Source organism: Rattus rattus, chromosome 17 (assembly GCF_011064425.1).
Source record: "Rattus rattus isolate New Zealand chromosome 17, Rrattus_CSIRO_v1, whole genome shotgun sequence".
NCBI classification, from domain to species: domain Eukaryota; kingdom Metazoa; phylum Chordata; class Mammalia; order Rodentia; family Muridae; genus Rattus; species Rattus rattus.
Window position 1 is genome coordinate 1,702,717 of NC_046170.1, and position 15,709 is coordinate 1,718,425.

The 15,709-nt window shown below is 45.5% G+C and overlaps 1 protein-coding gene across 4 annotated transcripts; it reads right to left on the bottom strand.

Annotated features, from left to right (window-relative positions):
- Positions 1-45: 45 nt before the first annotated feature.
- On the bottom strand, positions 46-15,707 carry Ciapin1 (cytokine induced apoptosis inhibitor 1). 4 transcript variants are annotated; one of them, XM_032887599.1, is made up of 9 exons: positions 15,620-15,707; positions 10,768-10,950; positions 10,211-10,363; positions 8,631-8,707; positions 7,838-8,000; positions 6,294-6,367; positions 4,787-4,902; positions 3,464-3,542; positions 46-3,081 (listed from the first exon to the last, which is right to left on the bottom strand). In XM_032887599.1, exons 2-9 carry the CDS (start codon positions 10,922-10,924, stop codon positions 2,971-2,973), a joined length of 930 nt encoding a protein of 309 aa, XP_032743490.1. In that variant the 5' UTR covers positions 10,925-10,950; positions 15,620-15,707; the 3' UTR covers positions 46-2,970. The 4 variants fall into 4 exon arrangements, with proteins under 4 accessions (XP_032743490.1, XP_032743491.1, XP_032743488.1 ...); XM_032887600.1 differs by having other exon boundaries at positions 10,768-10,953; positions 15,620-15,694; XM_032887597.1 differs by having other exon boundaries at positions 15,326-15,677.
- Between the last annotated feature and the right edge of the window lie 2 nt (positions 15,708-15,709).

Below are 15,709 nucleotides of genomic sequence, written 5' to 3' on the forward strand. Positions count from 1 at the left end.
AGCACCCACAGCTATATTGGGCCTATAACTCACTCCATTTTTTTTAATTATTTATTTATGTGCACTGTAGCTGTCTTCAGACTCACCAGAAGGGCATCAGATCCCATTACAGATGGTTGTGAGCCACCATGTGGTTGCTGGGAATTGAACTCAGGACCTCTGGAAGAGCAGTCAGTGCTCTTAACCACTGAGCCATCTCTCCAGTCCCTCTCGCTCTTAAGGGCCACCTGCCTGCACCCTAGGTTCTTGCTTAGGATTTTTGGTTTTCAACAGTCTCATTATGTGGCCTAGCCTGACTAGACCTTTGGCTCAGGCTACTTTAAACTTTCAATCTTCCTGCCTCAGCCTCTGGAGTGCTGGAGTTACAGGTGTGCACCACAATCCCTGGCTGGGGTGTTTTTTTACCTTGTCTTCTGCTGTGTGGGAAAAGTCTTCTCTAACACAGAATGCACTTTAGAATCACCTGGGAAAGCCTCGCAAAACACTGCTGACTCCAGAGATTCTGATTTAACTGGTCTTTGTAAATAAAACCCAGGCACAGGACGTTATTTTTATTTTTGGAAGCTGCCCGGTGATTATCATGTTCAGCCAGTGTTGAACTGTCCAAATAAATCCTGCTGTGTCCCGCCTGGCCACACCTCCACCCTTATCTGGTAGGGTTTCTGCTTAGCCTTCCGAATAATCCCCATCACCACATACTGGGTGAAGCAACATTTTGTAACATCAGAGAACTATAAGCTTCAGGCAATGGCAGGCCGTCTCACTCATTCCCCTCATGCTTCAGCTCTAGGCCCCCTTAAGGCCCAGCTGTCACCAAAACGGAGGAAAGATGTGGCTTGCCTCTGTTGCCTATACCAACCAAGTGATTTCAGAACGAGGCGAGATAGAGTGCACACTACCAGACTCTAAGCCAAAGACCTTAGAGTTAAGAAGCCAGGGAGCCGGAGGAATCCTCAATGGTTAGGAGAACTTAGCTGCCTCTAGGGAGGACGTAAGTTTGATTCCCAGCACCTACATAGCAGCTCAGTCCAGAGGATGTGATACTCTCTTCTGGGCTCCATGGGCACCGTACAAACCTGGTGCACAGACATATATGCAGACACACACATAAAATGAAAACCTTTTTTTAAAGCCAGGTTTGACATGATGGGACATGCTTGTAATGCCAGTATCTGGGAGCCTGAGGGTCACCGTGTGCTGCAGGCTAGTTTGATCTGCACTGTGAGATTCAGGCTCCTGTAGCCAGAGCTTGTTTCAGACAGGGGGAAGAGAGGAGGAGGGGAGGGAGATGGAGGTTGAATTCAGTGACAGCTAACACTGTTTTTGGATTCTTTACTGTAAGCTTACAAATGGCTGAAACTGTTCCTTAGGCTACTGTCACAGAATCAAGAGTCTGGACAGAGAAACAGCTGTGCCCCGCCACACACACTCCAAATTCCTCAGCGTGCAATGGTAGCCAGGTAAAGGCCTACATGTGCTCCGGGCACGGGTTCTCTCCACCAGCCGAGGACCTGACTGAACTGGACGAGTTCCTTCCCATCCTTGTGGAAGGACAGAAAGACTGCCCACCAGGATCCTATTGACCATGCGAATCAAACCGTTATCCTTTGTGCCGATCAGAGCTAGGAGTCAACAAGCAGGTCTGAAGGAAGCTCTGGCCCAGGAGCTTCTCCTCAACCCAGAGGCCAAAATGTTTGTCTCTCACAGCGGCAACTGCAGTAGAGGCATCAGCAGGTCTGTGGCTGGGCCAGTTGGTCAGCGCTAACCTAAACCTATTTGGGGCTGTTAGTTTTTGTTGCTGTGTGACAAATCAGTCAGTCACACACCCACTTATTATCTTGGCTTTTCAGTCAATTGCTCTGGCCTGAGAATACCTTTTTTGGTTTTGGTACTAGGAATCAAAAACAAGGCCTTGTGTTCTTATTTGAAAATAAGTCCTCTTCCAAGCTGGCACAGTACTGACAGAACCAAGTTCCTTGTGGTTGTGGGGCTATAGCCCCCACTTTTTTTAGTGGGGCTAACTATGTACCTCAATACTTTGTGGCCAAGGGTCACAGGGGTCAACAGAAATTCTGCTTCTCAAAGGGGCTTTTTACCACACCCACAGCTAAACTTCAGCAGAAGCAAAGGCAAGTTAGGAAGATCAAGTTTCAAGGAGAGGAAAGAGCAGGCACGGTGGACTACAGGTATGTGGGCAGAGGCAGGAGGGAGACTGCAGAGGGTCTCCTGCTCTGATACTCCTTGCTGCTGGTCCAGGCTGCCCTAAACTGCATTCTCCTCAGCCTGGCTCTTAATCTCCAAAGGCAGCTCTGGCCCCACTCCTGTGTGACGCAGACTTCTTCAAAAACAATTTTCATAGTTCAAGTTGAATGTGGATGGCTGACACATACCCCTGCCTCACACAGACACAGAGACACAAAGTAAAAGGGAGACAGAAACACAAAAATTTAATACCTATTTAACAGAAATGACAACAGGACACAGATACAACACTACAGTAAAATGGGGTGAGGTGAGAAAGGCAGGACACAAGATGGATCATGACAACTAAGGGAGTGACTTCTTTGGTGCCCCTGAGGCCCTTTTACAGCTGACCCATGGCTCCAAGTAATACGGACTGAGGAAGTTCAGCAAGTGGTAGCATCACTGAGTGGACCTGGAGCTTATTCAGCATAAATATTCAAGGATGTCTAGACTCAAGGGTGGAGAGGGTCAGCACTGTAACACCAGGAGCAGAGTTCCTATGGTACATCTCCTCCTCCTAACACTAAGAAGGCAGGTCCCTCATACCTTGGTCTTTCAAGACATAGCAGCACCACACCCCACTGCCCCAAGCAGCTTCGCTCTGCTACAAGCCTCTCCCTGTGAATGTTTTCAGAGTGATTGAATCCAGGGATGGGAGGAGGCCGTGGCAGGCACTGAGGGGCAGGAGTCGACTGGAGGAGGAGGTGTGTGGGCTTGGGCTTCCTCCTAGGCATCCTGGAGGTTGCTACTGCTCAGCAGGACCTGCTCTCCAGGCTTGAAGGCTGGCATCCCAAGGTAGGGGCAGTTGGCACATCGGAAAGCATCTCCCAGGTAGCACTGTGGAGAAACAGTCACAAAGAGAGGCTAAGGGCCAAAGGAAAGGGTACCTTTGTATACCCACAGGTCTCTGGTTTTATGAAAAGTCAGTCAGTAAGGGCTGGTAGCTCAGGCAGCCTCTGCTATAGGATCAAAGCAAGATCGGCCAAATGGCTGAATAGACCACACCCCACAAGGAATGAAAACTGATAGCCACCCTCAGCACGGGCGTGAGAATTCGGACTCTCTCTGAGCAACCTCTGTAGCCCAGCTGCATACATGGCCTTTCACTGGCCCACTATGAGAACACTCGATGAGAAATTCCCTCAGATCAGCTACTCTGTGCAGTCAGGGTGGTTCTGAGCAGCAGGGGTTGGTGGGTGCGGGGAGGTGTAGTACGTACATTTCCACAGGCTGACTTGGGCTGAGAGCTCTGCGCCTTGGACTGCTCTCTCTCCAGTTCCTCTGCCAGGCCACAGGTGCTGGGGAACCAACAGAAACGTCAAATCTCTAACAGTGCTAACAACGCACACTTAAGATTTTTCTCTTTTTACCAAATGCCAAGATATATGCTACAGAAGCAGCAGGCTAGGGGTGAGGCTGCTGGGGAAGACAGCAGAGTGGAGAAGGATACTGCTGACTTCTGTGGGAAGCAGACCCTGTGCTGCTTCATTTTCCACATTCATGAACAGAAGGAGCTGAGATGTGGCTCAGAAGTAGAGCATCTGCCTAGCACGTGCAGGACCCTGGGCTGCATCCCCAGCATCACAAACATACCAAAAATAAACAAACCAATCCTCTCATTTGTAGATTTTGGAAATTGGAATAACTAAAGCCTGATGAAGGAGGGCGAACGTGGTGATGCAGGGCTGAAGCCCCAGCACTGAGAGGTCAACAAAGAACAACTCTGAGCTCAGTCAGCCTGAACTGTACTGTGAGACTGTCTCAAAACAAACAAACAAAACAACCCCCCACCAAAAAAAAAACCATAGTAACAGTGGATGACTAAACAAGCCCAGTCTGTCCAACACTAGTAGAAACATCAATGCAAAACTTCCATGTTGGAAAGAATGACACGGGTACCTACAATTTCATTTTCAAGCCCCCACCAGCACTACAGAAACAATAACGGTTCACTATTGACAACTGTAGGGAAACAGCAAGAGAATCAGCTTAACAGATAAACTGTTACTCCCGCTTCATCCTGAACCTTAAGGTGTCAAAGGACTGGTAGCACACATAGGAAACCGTACCCTGAATAACCCCGTCCCTGTAGAAGACCCCACCCCCAACATCTACCTAGGTTCCTTTCGATGCAAGTGAACAAATAAATTCACCTAGATGCTCAGCTTGTTTTCACTTATTTTAAAAAGTTTCTGAACAGTCTTGCTATATAGGCAACCCTGTCTCAGCCTCCTGCATGCTGGCCTGGAACTCTACGTAGACCATGCTAACCTGGAGCTCAGAGAGAGCTGCTTGCTTCTGCCTCTTAAGGGCTGGGATGCCCAGCCAGAATGCTTCCATTTTTTTTTAATCTACACCATGGTGTGTGTGTGTGTGGGTGGGTGGGCTGTCTTTGCTATTCTTTAAGGTTTACCTGTTTAGTTTATTCCTCTCTAGACCTCACATCTCAGAGGAAAACCATTTGCAAGAGAATGAGGCACAGGGAGATGACTTGACACCTGGAGAGATACCCAGCAGACCAGACCTGCTCCCCAGCACTTACCAGTTCTTACAGGCCTTCCTCTTTTTCCCTTCCCCACATGAAGGCGCCTTCAGAGACGCTGGATCAGGCTTCTTCAAATCTTCTGGATCTAGCAGCTCATCTGAGTCAATGAGATCCTGGAGAGTGATCCAAACACTTAGCAACACAGCCATGGTTCCTCTGATGAAGAGCTGAGGTAATCCCAGCTATGAGAGCAAGCTCACACAGTGCAAAGTAAAGCAACAGCCACTGTGAACTAGGCCATAGGCGGAAGGGGCTAACGATCCATGGGAGATGCATGAGGCCAGAAATAGATTATCTGTACTATGTAGTGTGTGAGAGTGTGAGAGTGTGTGTGTGTGTTCATGGGAAGGGTGGAAGCAGGTAAAACAAAGAGAAGTATTGTATTTATTTCAATATATGACTAGTCATGGGAATAAAATATAGTCAAAGGAAATAAAACACTTTTCCATAAAATTCAAGAGGAAAAGGCAGTTATATATTTGTATAACTTTTTTATAAACGTGAAGACAGTTATGTCTATAAGCTTGAGAGCATAAACCATGATATATTTGCTCATCACTCTTGCCTCAATAGTAAAGCTGCAGAAACCATTTTCTTTTTTTTTTTTTTTTTTTTTTTTTTTTTTTTTTGTTTTTTTTTTTTTTTTCTTTCTCTGTGTAGCCCTGGCTATCTTAGAACTCCTTTGTAGACCAAGCTGACCTCGAACTCAGATCTGTCTGCCTCTGCCTTCCAAATGTTAGAATTAAGTGTGTTCCTTAATTTCTGCCCAGCTTAATTTCTTTTTTTTTTTTTTTTTCCTTTTCTTTTTTTCGGAGCTGGGGACCGAACCCAGAGGCCTTGCGCTTGCTAGGCAAGCGCTCTACCACTGAGTCAAATCCCCAACCCCCCAGCTTAATTTTTTAAAGACGGGGCAGATCAAAGGTGCAAACACTGGGTTTAAGACAGTGAGTAGTCAATGATTTGCCTAGACAGAGGACAATAAAATATCTCAGCCAGCTTCCTTCCTGGTTTATATGTCTACAAGAATCTTTACTACTTCACCTAAAGGGAAAACAAGAAAATCTGTTGGGGGGAAAGAGATACTAAACCTAAAATACTACTAGGAAGGACTGTTCTAATCAAAGACATCAATGTCAGGCACAACTACAATGCCAGGCCTTAAAAACATTAGTACCCAAAAACCTAAAAGGTAACTTTCAGGGCTAGAAACATGGCCCTGTGGTTAAAAGTACTTCCTGCTCTTGCAGAGGATGTGGGTTTGGATTTGAGGACCCAGACAGCAGCTGATAACTGCCTGCAACTCAACTCCAGGTCCAGAGGATCTGACACTCTCTTCTGGTCTGAGAGACCAGGCATGCATATAGTGCCCATATACACAGTAGGTAGATGGACACTCACATACATCAAATGAAAACAAACGTAAAAATGTAAGGTCCCTTTTCACTGCAAGGCATGGGGGTGTGTGGGTGGGAGGAACAGTCAAGTGACCACAGGGCCAACTCACCATGCTGTCATCCTCCATGTCATTGGCTGACAGGGTCCAGAGCTTGGCAGTAGCAGGATCCACAACAGGCTTCACTGAGTCAAACAATAAAAGAAAAAGAGCTCTTTAAACTGTCAGAAGCAAACTACAAGCACCAGCACTGTGGAAACAGTCGGAGAGTGACTGAATAGACTGAGGAGACAGGAGGGTAGGCTCTGTGCTCAGCTCCACTACGGCCCAAAGGTACAGCCTTCACGCAGTAAAGGATGTCTGTGTTCATTACCTGTTTGCTTTAAGCGAGGCACTCCACCAGCATTCCCATCATCCCACTAACCGTGCGTGCTGAGAATCTTCTGAGGTACCCCACCTAGTTTTATAGCTGTGGTTGTTATGTGGGGCTACAACATCCATTCCTGCTGCCTGTTCCTTGCTACCAGAGTTTACATCCTACAACATGGGTTGTAGCATTCCCTCTGCCTACTATAAGTATTTGGAGAATCAAATGAAAAAAGCATCAACAACTTCCCAAGTGGCTACAATTGAGCCTCACTTAAGCCTGTTATAGAAGAAAACAGACCCCGGTGAGGCTGGTGGCCAGGTTACATAGTCAGTGATAGAACATTTTCCATCTAGGTCAAGACACTAGAAAGATCTATGAGCCTCAGGGCTCATAGAGGGGCAAATCCTAGGTAAGGCCTCTTGGGTAAGCACACCACCAGAGACTGTCACTGCCACAGCTGGATACTAAGAACATCCACAAGATCCATTACTGATCTAAGCTATCCCAACCCTCCAGGAACTATGAAATCAAAGGTCCAAGTATTTCCTAAGGCCAGGCTTGAGAACACAAGCCCATGATTCCTGCCACTCAGAGGACAGAGAAGGGCGGGCTGTAACCTGAGGTAAAGTACTTCATAAAGATTAAAGCTAGACAGCAAGAGTGCATTTGTGGATTTGCTGGCAAACTTCTGTTAAGTCTCTGCATTCCTCACAGCCAAACACAACTGAGGCATGACAACTGAGATGTGCGATGAGCAATGAGCAGTGTCTGCACACACACAGGCACACATTTTAGCCAAAAGAAGAAACACACGTTTTGTGTTTAAGCATTTAAACAGGATGCATCCTGTGATTACACCTCTGACAGAACATTAAAATGATATCTACAGGGGATGCAGCAAGGGGACAACGAGGAGCAGTGTACAATGATGTATATGAAAAGGTCATGACAAAAACCTTTTTTCTGTATGAGAATTATGTATGAAAGTGTTATCACCATTGTGAGGCCTCCTGAGGACAAACCCATCCGCCCAGGGCCTGAAGAGACTTTGTCAACTGAACAAATGACTCAGGTCTCCAAGCTGAGGTGGTCTTAGACAGGCCACACTAGGAAATATCATTGAGTTATTTCAGGTTTATATACTAGTATATCCAAGATAAAAGCACAGGAAACAACCTGCAGTTTGCAAATGACAGACATTGAAGGACCAATCTAAGAATATTTAGATCCACCCATCCACACAGTCCCTCACCACACACAGAAGAATGTCCCCCACTAGTCTTACCTGAAGACGACTTCTTGTGGAGAAGCTTTAGCTGGCTAGAAGAACCCACTTCAAAGTTTGGCTTCTTGCCTGTGACGTGGACTGAGAGCAGGCTGTCACTGTGGTAGCCCAGGTGCTCCTGCACGGACTGCGCCTCCTCAGGGCTTAAGGCCTCCCGCTGCAACTGTAATTGAAGACATTCCACCAATCAGTGCACGCTCCTCCATTCACTGTTTCACCAAGCCAGCCATGTGGCTAGCCTGGGCAACATCCAACAGTGAGGCTCTGTCTCAAAAAGAGAATTTAAAGGCCTAAATCACATTTTTTTTAAAAAGCAGGAATACAGCAATAGAGCTGCCATTGACTAATACTTCTTCCAAATCAAGGAAGTGCTAATATTTTAAAATTTAACTTCTAAAGCATACAGAACTACAAATGCCTCTGCTTAGCTTGAACATCTCTCTCTACTCAACTGTCCTAAGCGCACAACCCGCACCCACAGTCTTGCCTCCACCAAAAGGTCTACAGGACAACACTCCATCATGCCTGAGTTGTACACACTGAGACAGACAGAAACAGTGAGTCGCCGTCCTCCCTGAAGCACAGCCACCACTGTTAAACAGCTCGAGGAAGACCAGTGTGAGCCACCAAGTCTTCAGAAGGGCCCTGTTCCCAAGGGTTTCTTTTTCAAAGCATCCTGTATCTCTCTCTCAGGCAGCAAGTTTCACATCACCTCCCAGTTCTGCACAGCACCTATCACCTCACTCCCCCAGGTTACTGACAAGCACTGATATGGATGGATAGCCACACTCACCTCTTTTATTTCCACAAGGCCAGAAAGAGTCAGGGCTGAACACAGCTTAGAGGCTGTCTTTATTTTGTCATTGTTAACTGTCAAGGAAAACCTCCATTAATGCCTCCATATGTTAAAGTTGGAAAAACTATAAGGCTCTATCTACCCTATCTGAGTCAGCAGGCTTTCAAACAGGAAAAACTTACTTTGTTTAATGTGTATACAGTTTAGTGATAACATTATACCTCAAAAAAGTCTTTTGGTTGTTCAAAGTATTCTTTTTTAATTTATTTATTTTATGAATACACTGTCGCTGTCTTCAGACACACCAGAAGAGGGCATTGGATCCCATTACAGAGGGTTGTGAGCCACCATGTGGTTGCTGGGAATCGAACTCAAGACCTCTGGAAGATCAGTCCATATTCTTAACTGCTGAGCCATCTCTCCAGTACCCCAGGTATTCTTATCTAGGCTTCTACAGGTCATAACTCCATCAGTCTGCTTCTTGGAAACCCTTCCCAAATGTTAGATAATGAATAAAGTTATAAACCGTGAAGTACACAGAAACCTAAGTACTGTCTCTGTAAAGTTCTGTCAGAGACACCATTTATGACTCAAGGTTTAAATTTCCAGCAAGAACAGGCTGTAAAGATGGCTCAGTGGTTATAAGCATATACTGCCATGGGAATTTGGCTGGCTACCAGCACCCACATCAGGGGGCTCCCAAAAACCTAACTCTAGCTTCACAGGGCAGGAGAGATACCTGTGGCCTTATGCACTCATGTTTAGACAGACAGACAGACAGACAGACAGACATGCATGCATGCATGTATGCATGGTGCGTTTCTTCTTTCTTAAAAATCACAGAAGTAGGAGGCTAGAGAAATGGATCATTGGTTAAGAGCACTGACTGCTCTTTCAGAGTCCCAAGTTCAAATCCCAGCAAACACATGGTGGCTCACAACCGTCTGTACTGGGATCTGACGCCCTCTTCCGGTGTGTCTGAAGATCACTACAGTAAACTTATATATAATAAATAAGTAAATCTTTAAAAAAAAAAAATCATAAAAGTAAGTTTCCAGCAAGAAAGCTAGTGTCTGCCACAGACATCACAATACATAGATAAACAATACATTTTTATTTACTCTTCCATTTCTACTATTTTAGTGTATCTGATGGAATATATTTCTACATCTTGATTGAATTTAATGAAGGAAAAAAAGCTAGAAACCCAGGATTAACAATTCTGACAGCTATACTACTGAGCCAAAGTTCTTGGACTAGTTTTAGCTTCTCACAAATTGCTCTTTACTCCCAGGATTCCAGCCATTTAAAACACTCTATTCTCCAGTAACCATAGATTCACAGGAAATTGCTGAGTGCTTCTCCTTACTGCTAGAATGTCCTCTGTGTCAGAAACATGACAAAGATGAACCTTTCATCTGGTGACAGATTCAGCCATTTTAGGTGATAATTTTCTCCTATTTATGACCTGGTGGGTCAACCAAAGATCACAGCTTTTCAGCTCTGTTGCCTCAGATTCTAACATCTATCCCTGAGGGAGTAACCTCTGGCTCTGGGAGTCAGCGTGCATGTCTTACCTCCAGTTGTCTCCACTGGTTCTTTCAGAAAAAGACACCCCCCTGGCCGGAGGATCCGGGCCATCTCAGCCAGAGCCTCAGGATTGTGCAGAGAGGTGCTTCCTGGGACTACACCGGACAGAATGACATCGAAGCTGGATTCCTTATGGGCAGCTGAAAAGAATAATCAACAATGGCCTAAGCCAGGAAGCGATCTCCTAACCCTCCGACCTACCAAGCTCCCACAGGACACAGGCATCATCCCGGAGAATGACCTACATAGCAAACATTAAGCCACTGATACTAGCAAATAGTAGTAAGACTGTTCTGCTCTGTTTCTTACTAACTCTTGACCTTAGTAGGACCAGGAGAAGAAGTGAAAAAGCTTTTTGGATGGGAATAGACTCCACAACACAAGAGCACGCAGAGATTCCCAAGTGCATGCCCAAATCCACTACATTTCATCTGAAAAGCAATAGGACAACGCAAACAAAACCCAAGTATCAGAAACTACAGACAAGTGGCACTCCCATCCAAACTCTTCTGGCCCTTCAAGGAAAGAAGAGGTAGGTACTCACACTGCAACAGCTGGGTGATGTTTTCCACGAATACTTGGCCCTCGCTGCCAGTTAACCCTTGAACTCTATCCACCAGTTTTTTAAGGGCCTCTTCAGAAGATGACTTGTCCCAGAACACTGCCACAAGCTGGCCAGGGGAGATCCCAAACTCAGCCATTCCTGCAGAGCTGCTGGACCTAAATGCTACTGGCAAAAGAAACAAGACAGGACAAAAGTACAGTGTAAGTCATGGGCTCATCAGGTATGATTAGTCTCAGCTTCCTCCAACAACCTCTGCTAAGGATGACTTTACAAAGCTTGTGACCCTAAGAGCCTGACTGAATGAGCCTAGGGCCTCAGGCTTGAAAATCCCAATAGTCCCTGACATAACAGGGATAAGGCAGAGTCAAGACAAGGGATTAGCATCAAGTAAGAAGGGTGGAGACAGAAGGATTATTTCATCTTTAAGATAATTCAGTTTGAGCTGGCTATACAACAAGTAGGGCATTCATCAGGCAGAAGGACTCAGCAAAAAGCTGGCAGATAACTTAACCACAGCCAGGCTTTTTTAAATTTGCAAACCAAACACTTCATTACTTATAAAAATTCAACTCCACTGCATCTGTGGTAACCAATGTTGCCTTCAACATTTAACCTTAGCCAGCCTCTTTAAAGCACCTTATATATACATCACCTCAAATGACCCTCAGAACAGTCTGATATTAGGTCACTCTCAATGTATAAGTAAAGAACTGTGTCAGCCAACACTGTACACACCAACATTATGTGATGTAAAACAAAAAGTGGGATTAGAATACAAGCCTATGTTTTAATTATGAAAACTCCCTGCCCTGGGTCAACTTTCTCTTCCACTTGATATGCAGGTCTGTGTACATGATGCTTACTGTGAAGGAGGTCAAGGGATACCTCTCTTTAGCTCCTCCCTCCTTAAACATTAATGCTACTAAGTTTCTAGCTTCCAATAAGTGAAACAAAGAGGCAGCGGCAGGAGATTCCCACTCAACACTTCTGATTCTGCAGAGACAGCCACTCTGCAACAGGGGCGCCACCACACTCCCAGGCAGGATTTAAGTAACATGCACTACACTTTCCTTCTGTACAAACATTCACTTTGGGGGCCGACAGAATGGAGCAGCAGGTGAAGACACTTGTTGCCACCCTTGATGATCTGAATTCAGTCTTCATGAACTCACACAGAGCAAGAGAAGTGAGAAGTAACTTCTACCCATTGTCTATGACAGCCACACATGCAGGTACAGCACAGGTGGGCGCACACACACAAATAAATACAACATAATTTAAAAATTTCATCCATTTTTAAGGTATTGGGGGGGGGGTCAGAGCCTTATATAGCTCAGGCTGGTCTTGAACTTCTTTCTGATCATGCTTCCTCTAATTCCCAAGTACTAGGATTACAGGTATACAACATCATGTTTGGCTTGAAAAAAATGCTCAAGTAGTCTGATTCCTTTGTGTCTAAAAGCGTGGCCTTTGACTAGTCACTCTTTTTTTTATTTTTTTAAGATTTATTTATTGGGGTTGGGGATTTAGCTCAGTGGTAGAGCGCTTGCCTAGGAAGCACAAGGCCCTGGGTTCGGTCCCCAGCTCCGGAAAAAAGAAAAAAGAAAAAAAAAAAAAGATTTATTTATTTATTTTGTATATGAGTACACTGTTGCTGTCTTCAGACACACCAGAAGAAGGCATCGGATCCCTTTACAGATGGTTGTGAGCCACCATGTGGTTGCTGGGATTTGAACTCAGGACCTCTGGAAGAGCAGTCAGTGCTCTTAACCACTGAGCCATCTCTCCAGCCCTTGACTAGTCACTCTTGATTACAGAGTGCTTCATCATTTAAGAAATAACCAATTAATGGTTTTAATTTCTTCAGCAAACTGAATGCATTATCTGGCTAGATTCAAAACCCAGCTTCCACTCCAAGTGAGTCCTTCCTTATTACATTTCCAACCACACCTTTTGTTTAGTTCCTTCATGTGAACATCAGCTGTGTGCTACCCTGACTCAGCAAAAAACGGAAGTAAAAGGATGCCACGTGGTCATCAGACAGGCAGGACTTTTTGGTTGGTTAGTTTTGGATTTTAAATCCCCAAGAAATACAGCATCAGGAATGAACACTTTTAAGCTTTTAATTGTCACATGGTGTTGAGAAAGAATCTTTGTAAATCTTTAAGTTGGGTAACTTGGGATCAATCTCACATTTAAGAACTGGCCAGGGAAGATCAGAGTACTTATGGCTGGGTAGGAAGGTATTAAAAATAAGCAACCTGCAGATCTACTTAGCTTCCTTAGGTACATGACTACAAAAAGTCAACTTTTCTGAGTCTCTTCTCTTATTCTTAAGACTGATTAAGAAGCCCTGGGACAGTAAGTTATGTAAAACATTCAGCAGATTCCGGGACACAGAGGTCAATGACATTGTTTTGAAAAGACTCAGGCCCACTACTTGGTTTCCAACAGTCTTGGTAACACCTTCTTCTTCCTCTTTAAAGATGCTTGTAAGGAAGATATGCAAAGCTCCCCCTTCATCCTTAGACCCTCACAGGAGAGCCTCCCCTTGACATCCCTGAACCAACGGCATTGTGTCAGGAACTTATTAGACTGAATAACACATTCTGCTTCCCATAACAAGAGGGACCTCATGAGTAGATTAAAACCTCTTAAACCTCTCCTTACAAAAAAAAAAAAAAGAGAGAGAGAAGGAGGGGTTGGGGATTTAGCTCAGTGGTAGAGCGCTTGCCTAGTAAGCACAAGGCCCTGGATTCGGTCCCCAGCTCCGGAAAAAAAAAAAAAAAGAGTGAAGCACCATGCCTGTCAGGGGTGACTTCATAAAAAACAAAACAAAACAAAACAAAACAAAAAAACCTCTCCTTACATCAAAACACACACACCTACAGCTTCCAGTCAGCATTTCTTTCTTTTTTTTTTTTTTAAATTCTTTTTTTCGGAGCTGGGGACTGAACCCAGGGCCTTGCGCTCAAGCGCTCTACCACTGAGCTAAATCCCCAACCCCCAGTCAGCATTTCCTTAATAGACAATGTTCTTTTCAACTCCAGAAGTGTTAACTAACAATTGTCATCTGTTTTGTTTGCTTGCTTTTGTTCATTTAAAAAAAAAAAAAAAAAAAAGGCCAGCTTGGTCTACAGAGCAAATTCCTGGACAGCCTGGGCTAACAGAGAAACTCCATTTCAAAAAAACTAAAAATCAAACAAACATCAAAAACAAACAAACAAACCAACAAACAACCCAAACTCCGGTGCCTGTGCCAGCATACTTAGGAGCTGTGACTCAGGGCTGTTTCACAATTAAAGAGGTGAAGTAGAAGTCAATGTCACATAACTGACCTTGTTTATTAGACACGTCTCCAACTGATACCATCCACCCATTGCTTTTTAAAAATGTACTAGCAGGTGAACAGGCATTTGCTTTTATACTAGAATTCTCAAGACAAAGGTAGGGAGATCTCTGGGAGTTTGAGGCCAGTCTGCTAAGTTACCAGCAGGCAGTAAGAGCAGATGCTTCTGAGAGTAACTTCTGGAGGTGAGCTTACTTATCTTTAAGGCACCTAACAAGCACAATCTTAGGCTTGTGGTCCCATTTAAGGTGGCAGAGAGGCTGGAGATGACTCAGTGGTAGCAGGTACAGCTGACCAGGGATAAGGACACAGTTCAGCGGCTTGTCCTGGGTTCAGACTTCAATATCACAAAGCCAAACAAACACCAACTTAATAGCCAAGAATGTTGGCGCCTGCACGTAATCCTAGCTCTCTTGGGAAACTGATGAAGGATTATGAGTTCTGAGGACAGTTTGGGCTCCTCAGCGAAACTCCTCTCAAAAACCATAATCAGGGCTCTGGGAAGGACGAGCCTGTGCTTTGCAAGCATACAAAGTTTGAGCCCCAGAACCCACATAGAAAACCTTGGTATGTTAGCTATCAAGATGATTCAGTGGGTATGGGGTGCTTGCTACACAAGCCTGACAACCTGTTTAACTCTCAGAAATCCTCAAAATCGCCCCCCGACTTCCATTTGCACACGCCACCTCCCCCCAACACACATAAAATAATACAAAATAGAATACATGATTTTTTTTTTTTAAAGAGCTCCTGTGACCAGATTTGTAATCGGGCACTCGGAAGATAGGATCCAGCCTTAACTGTTAAGCTTCAGGCCAACTAGAGGCCTTGTCACTCAGAAGGTGGTCACAGTTTGATGAAGACTCCAAGCACACACATATACACCTACACATACATGTTCCCTCCACGACCATGACAATAAACACAGCACCGTTTACTTCTAACAAACACCAAGCCTACCCTGGTGGAGTAGCGACCCGCACCTTGGACTCAGGCATGCCAGACACTGAGAAGCGAACTTCTGCCAACCTTGCAAATGGCTTGTTACTGCTAGATCTCTGGACCACACCCTGGCACAGGGTCAACTCTCCAGGACAAAAGCCTGGGGTGCATCGTATTTTAAGCAAGCATCCTAGGTAATAAATGCCAGGCTCGGGTGGACAACCTGTGGCTCCAGGATCTCCCCACCTTTGGTGCTTTCCGCCAACTGCCTGGAAGAGACTCAAGGTCACCACCGATGGCTATGAGTAAACCGGCGGTCCCGATGCCAGCTCCGGGTTTCACGCGGAAAGAGGCGGCAGACGAGTCCCGGCTTCAGGCACGCCGCGTGCAGGGGCCCTGCCGCCGCGGCCCCTCACACTGACTTTCCCAGGCGTACCAAGGACGGCGCCGGGACCGGAGCGAGAGGACGGAAGACGAGAGTGGCTTCAAAGAGGGCCGTTAAGCCCAGTCAGGTGCTCGAGACGCCCCGAGCGTCCTCACCTTCCTCAGAGCCTGAAAACACGCTGGGTAGACACCGGCTTCTCGTTCCAATCTCTCGCGAGAAGGTGCCGCACAGCGTCTGAGTCCTAG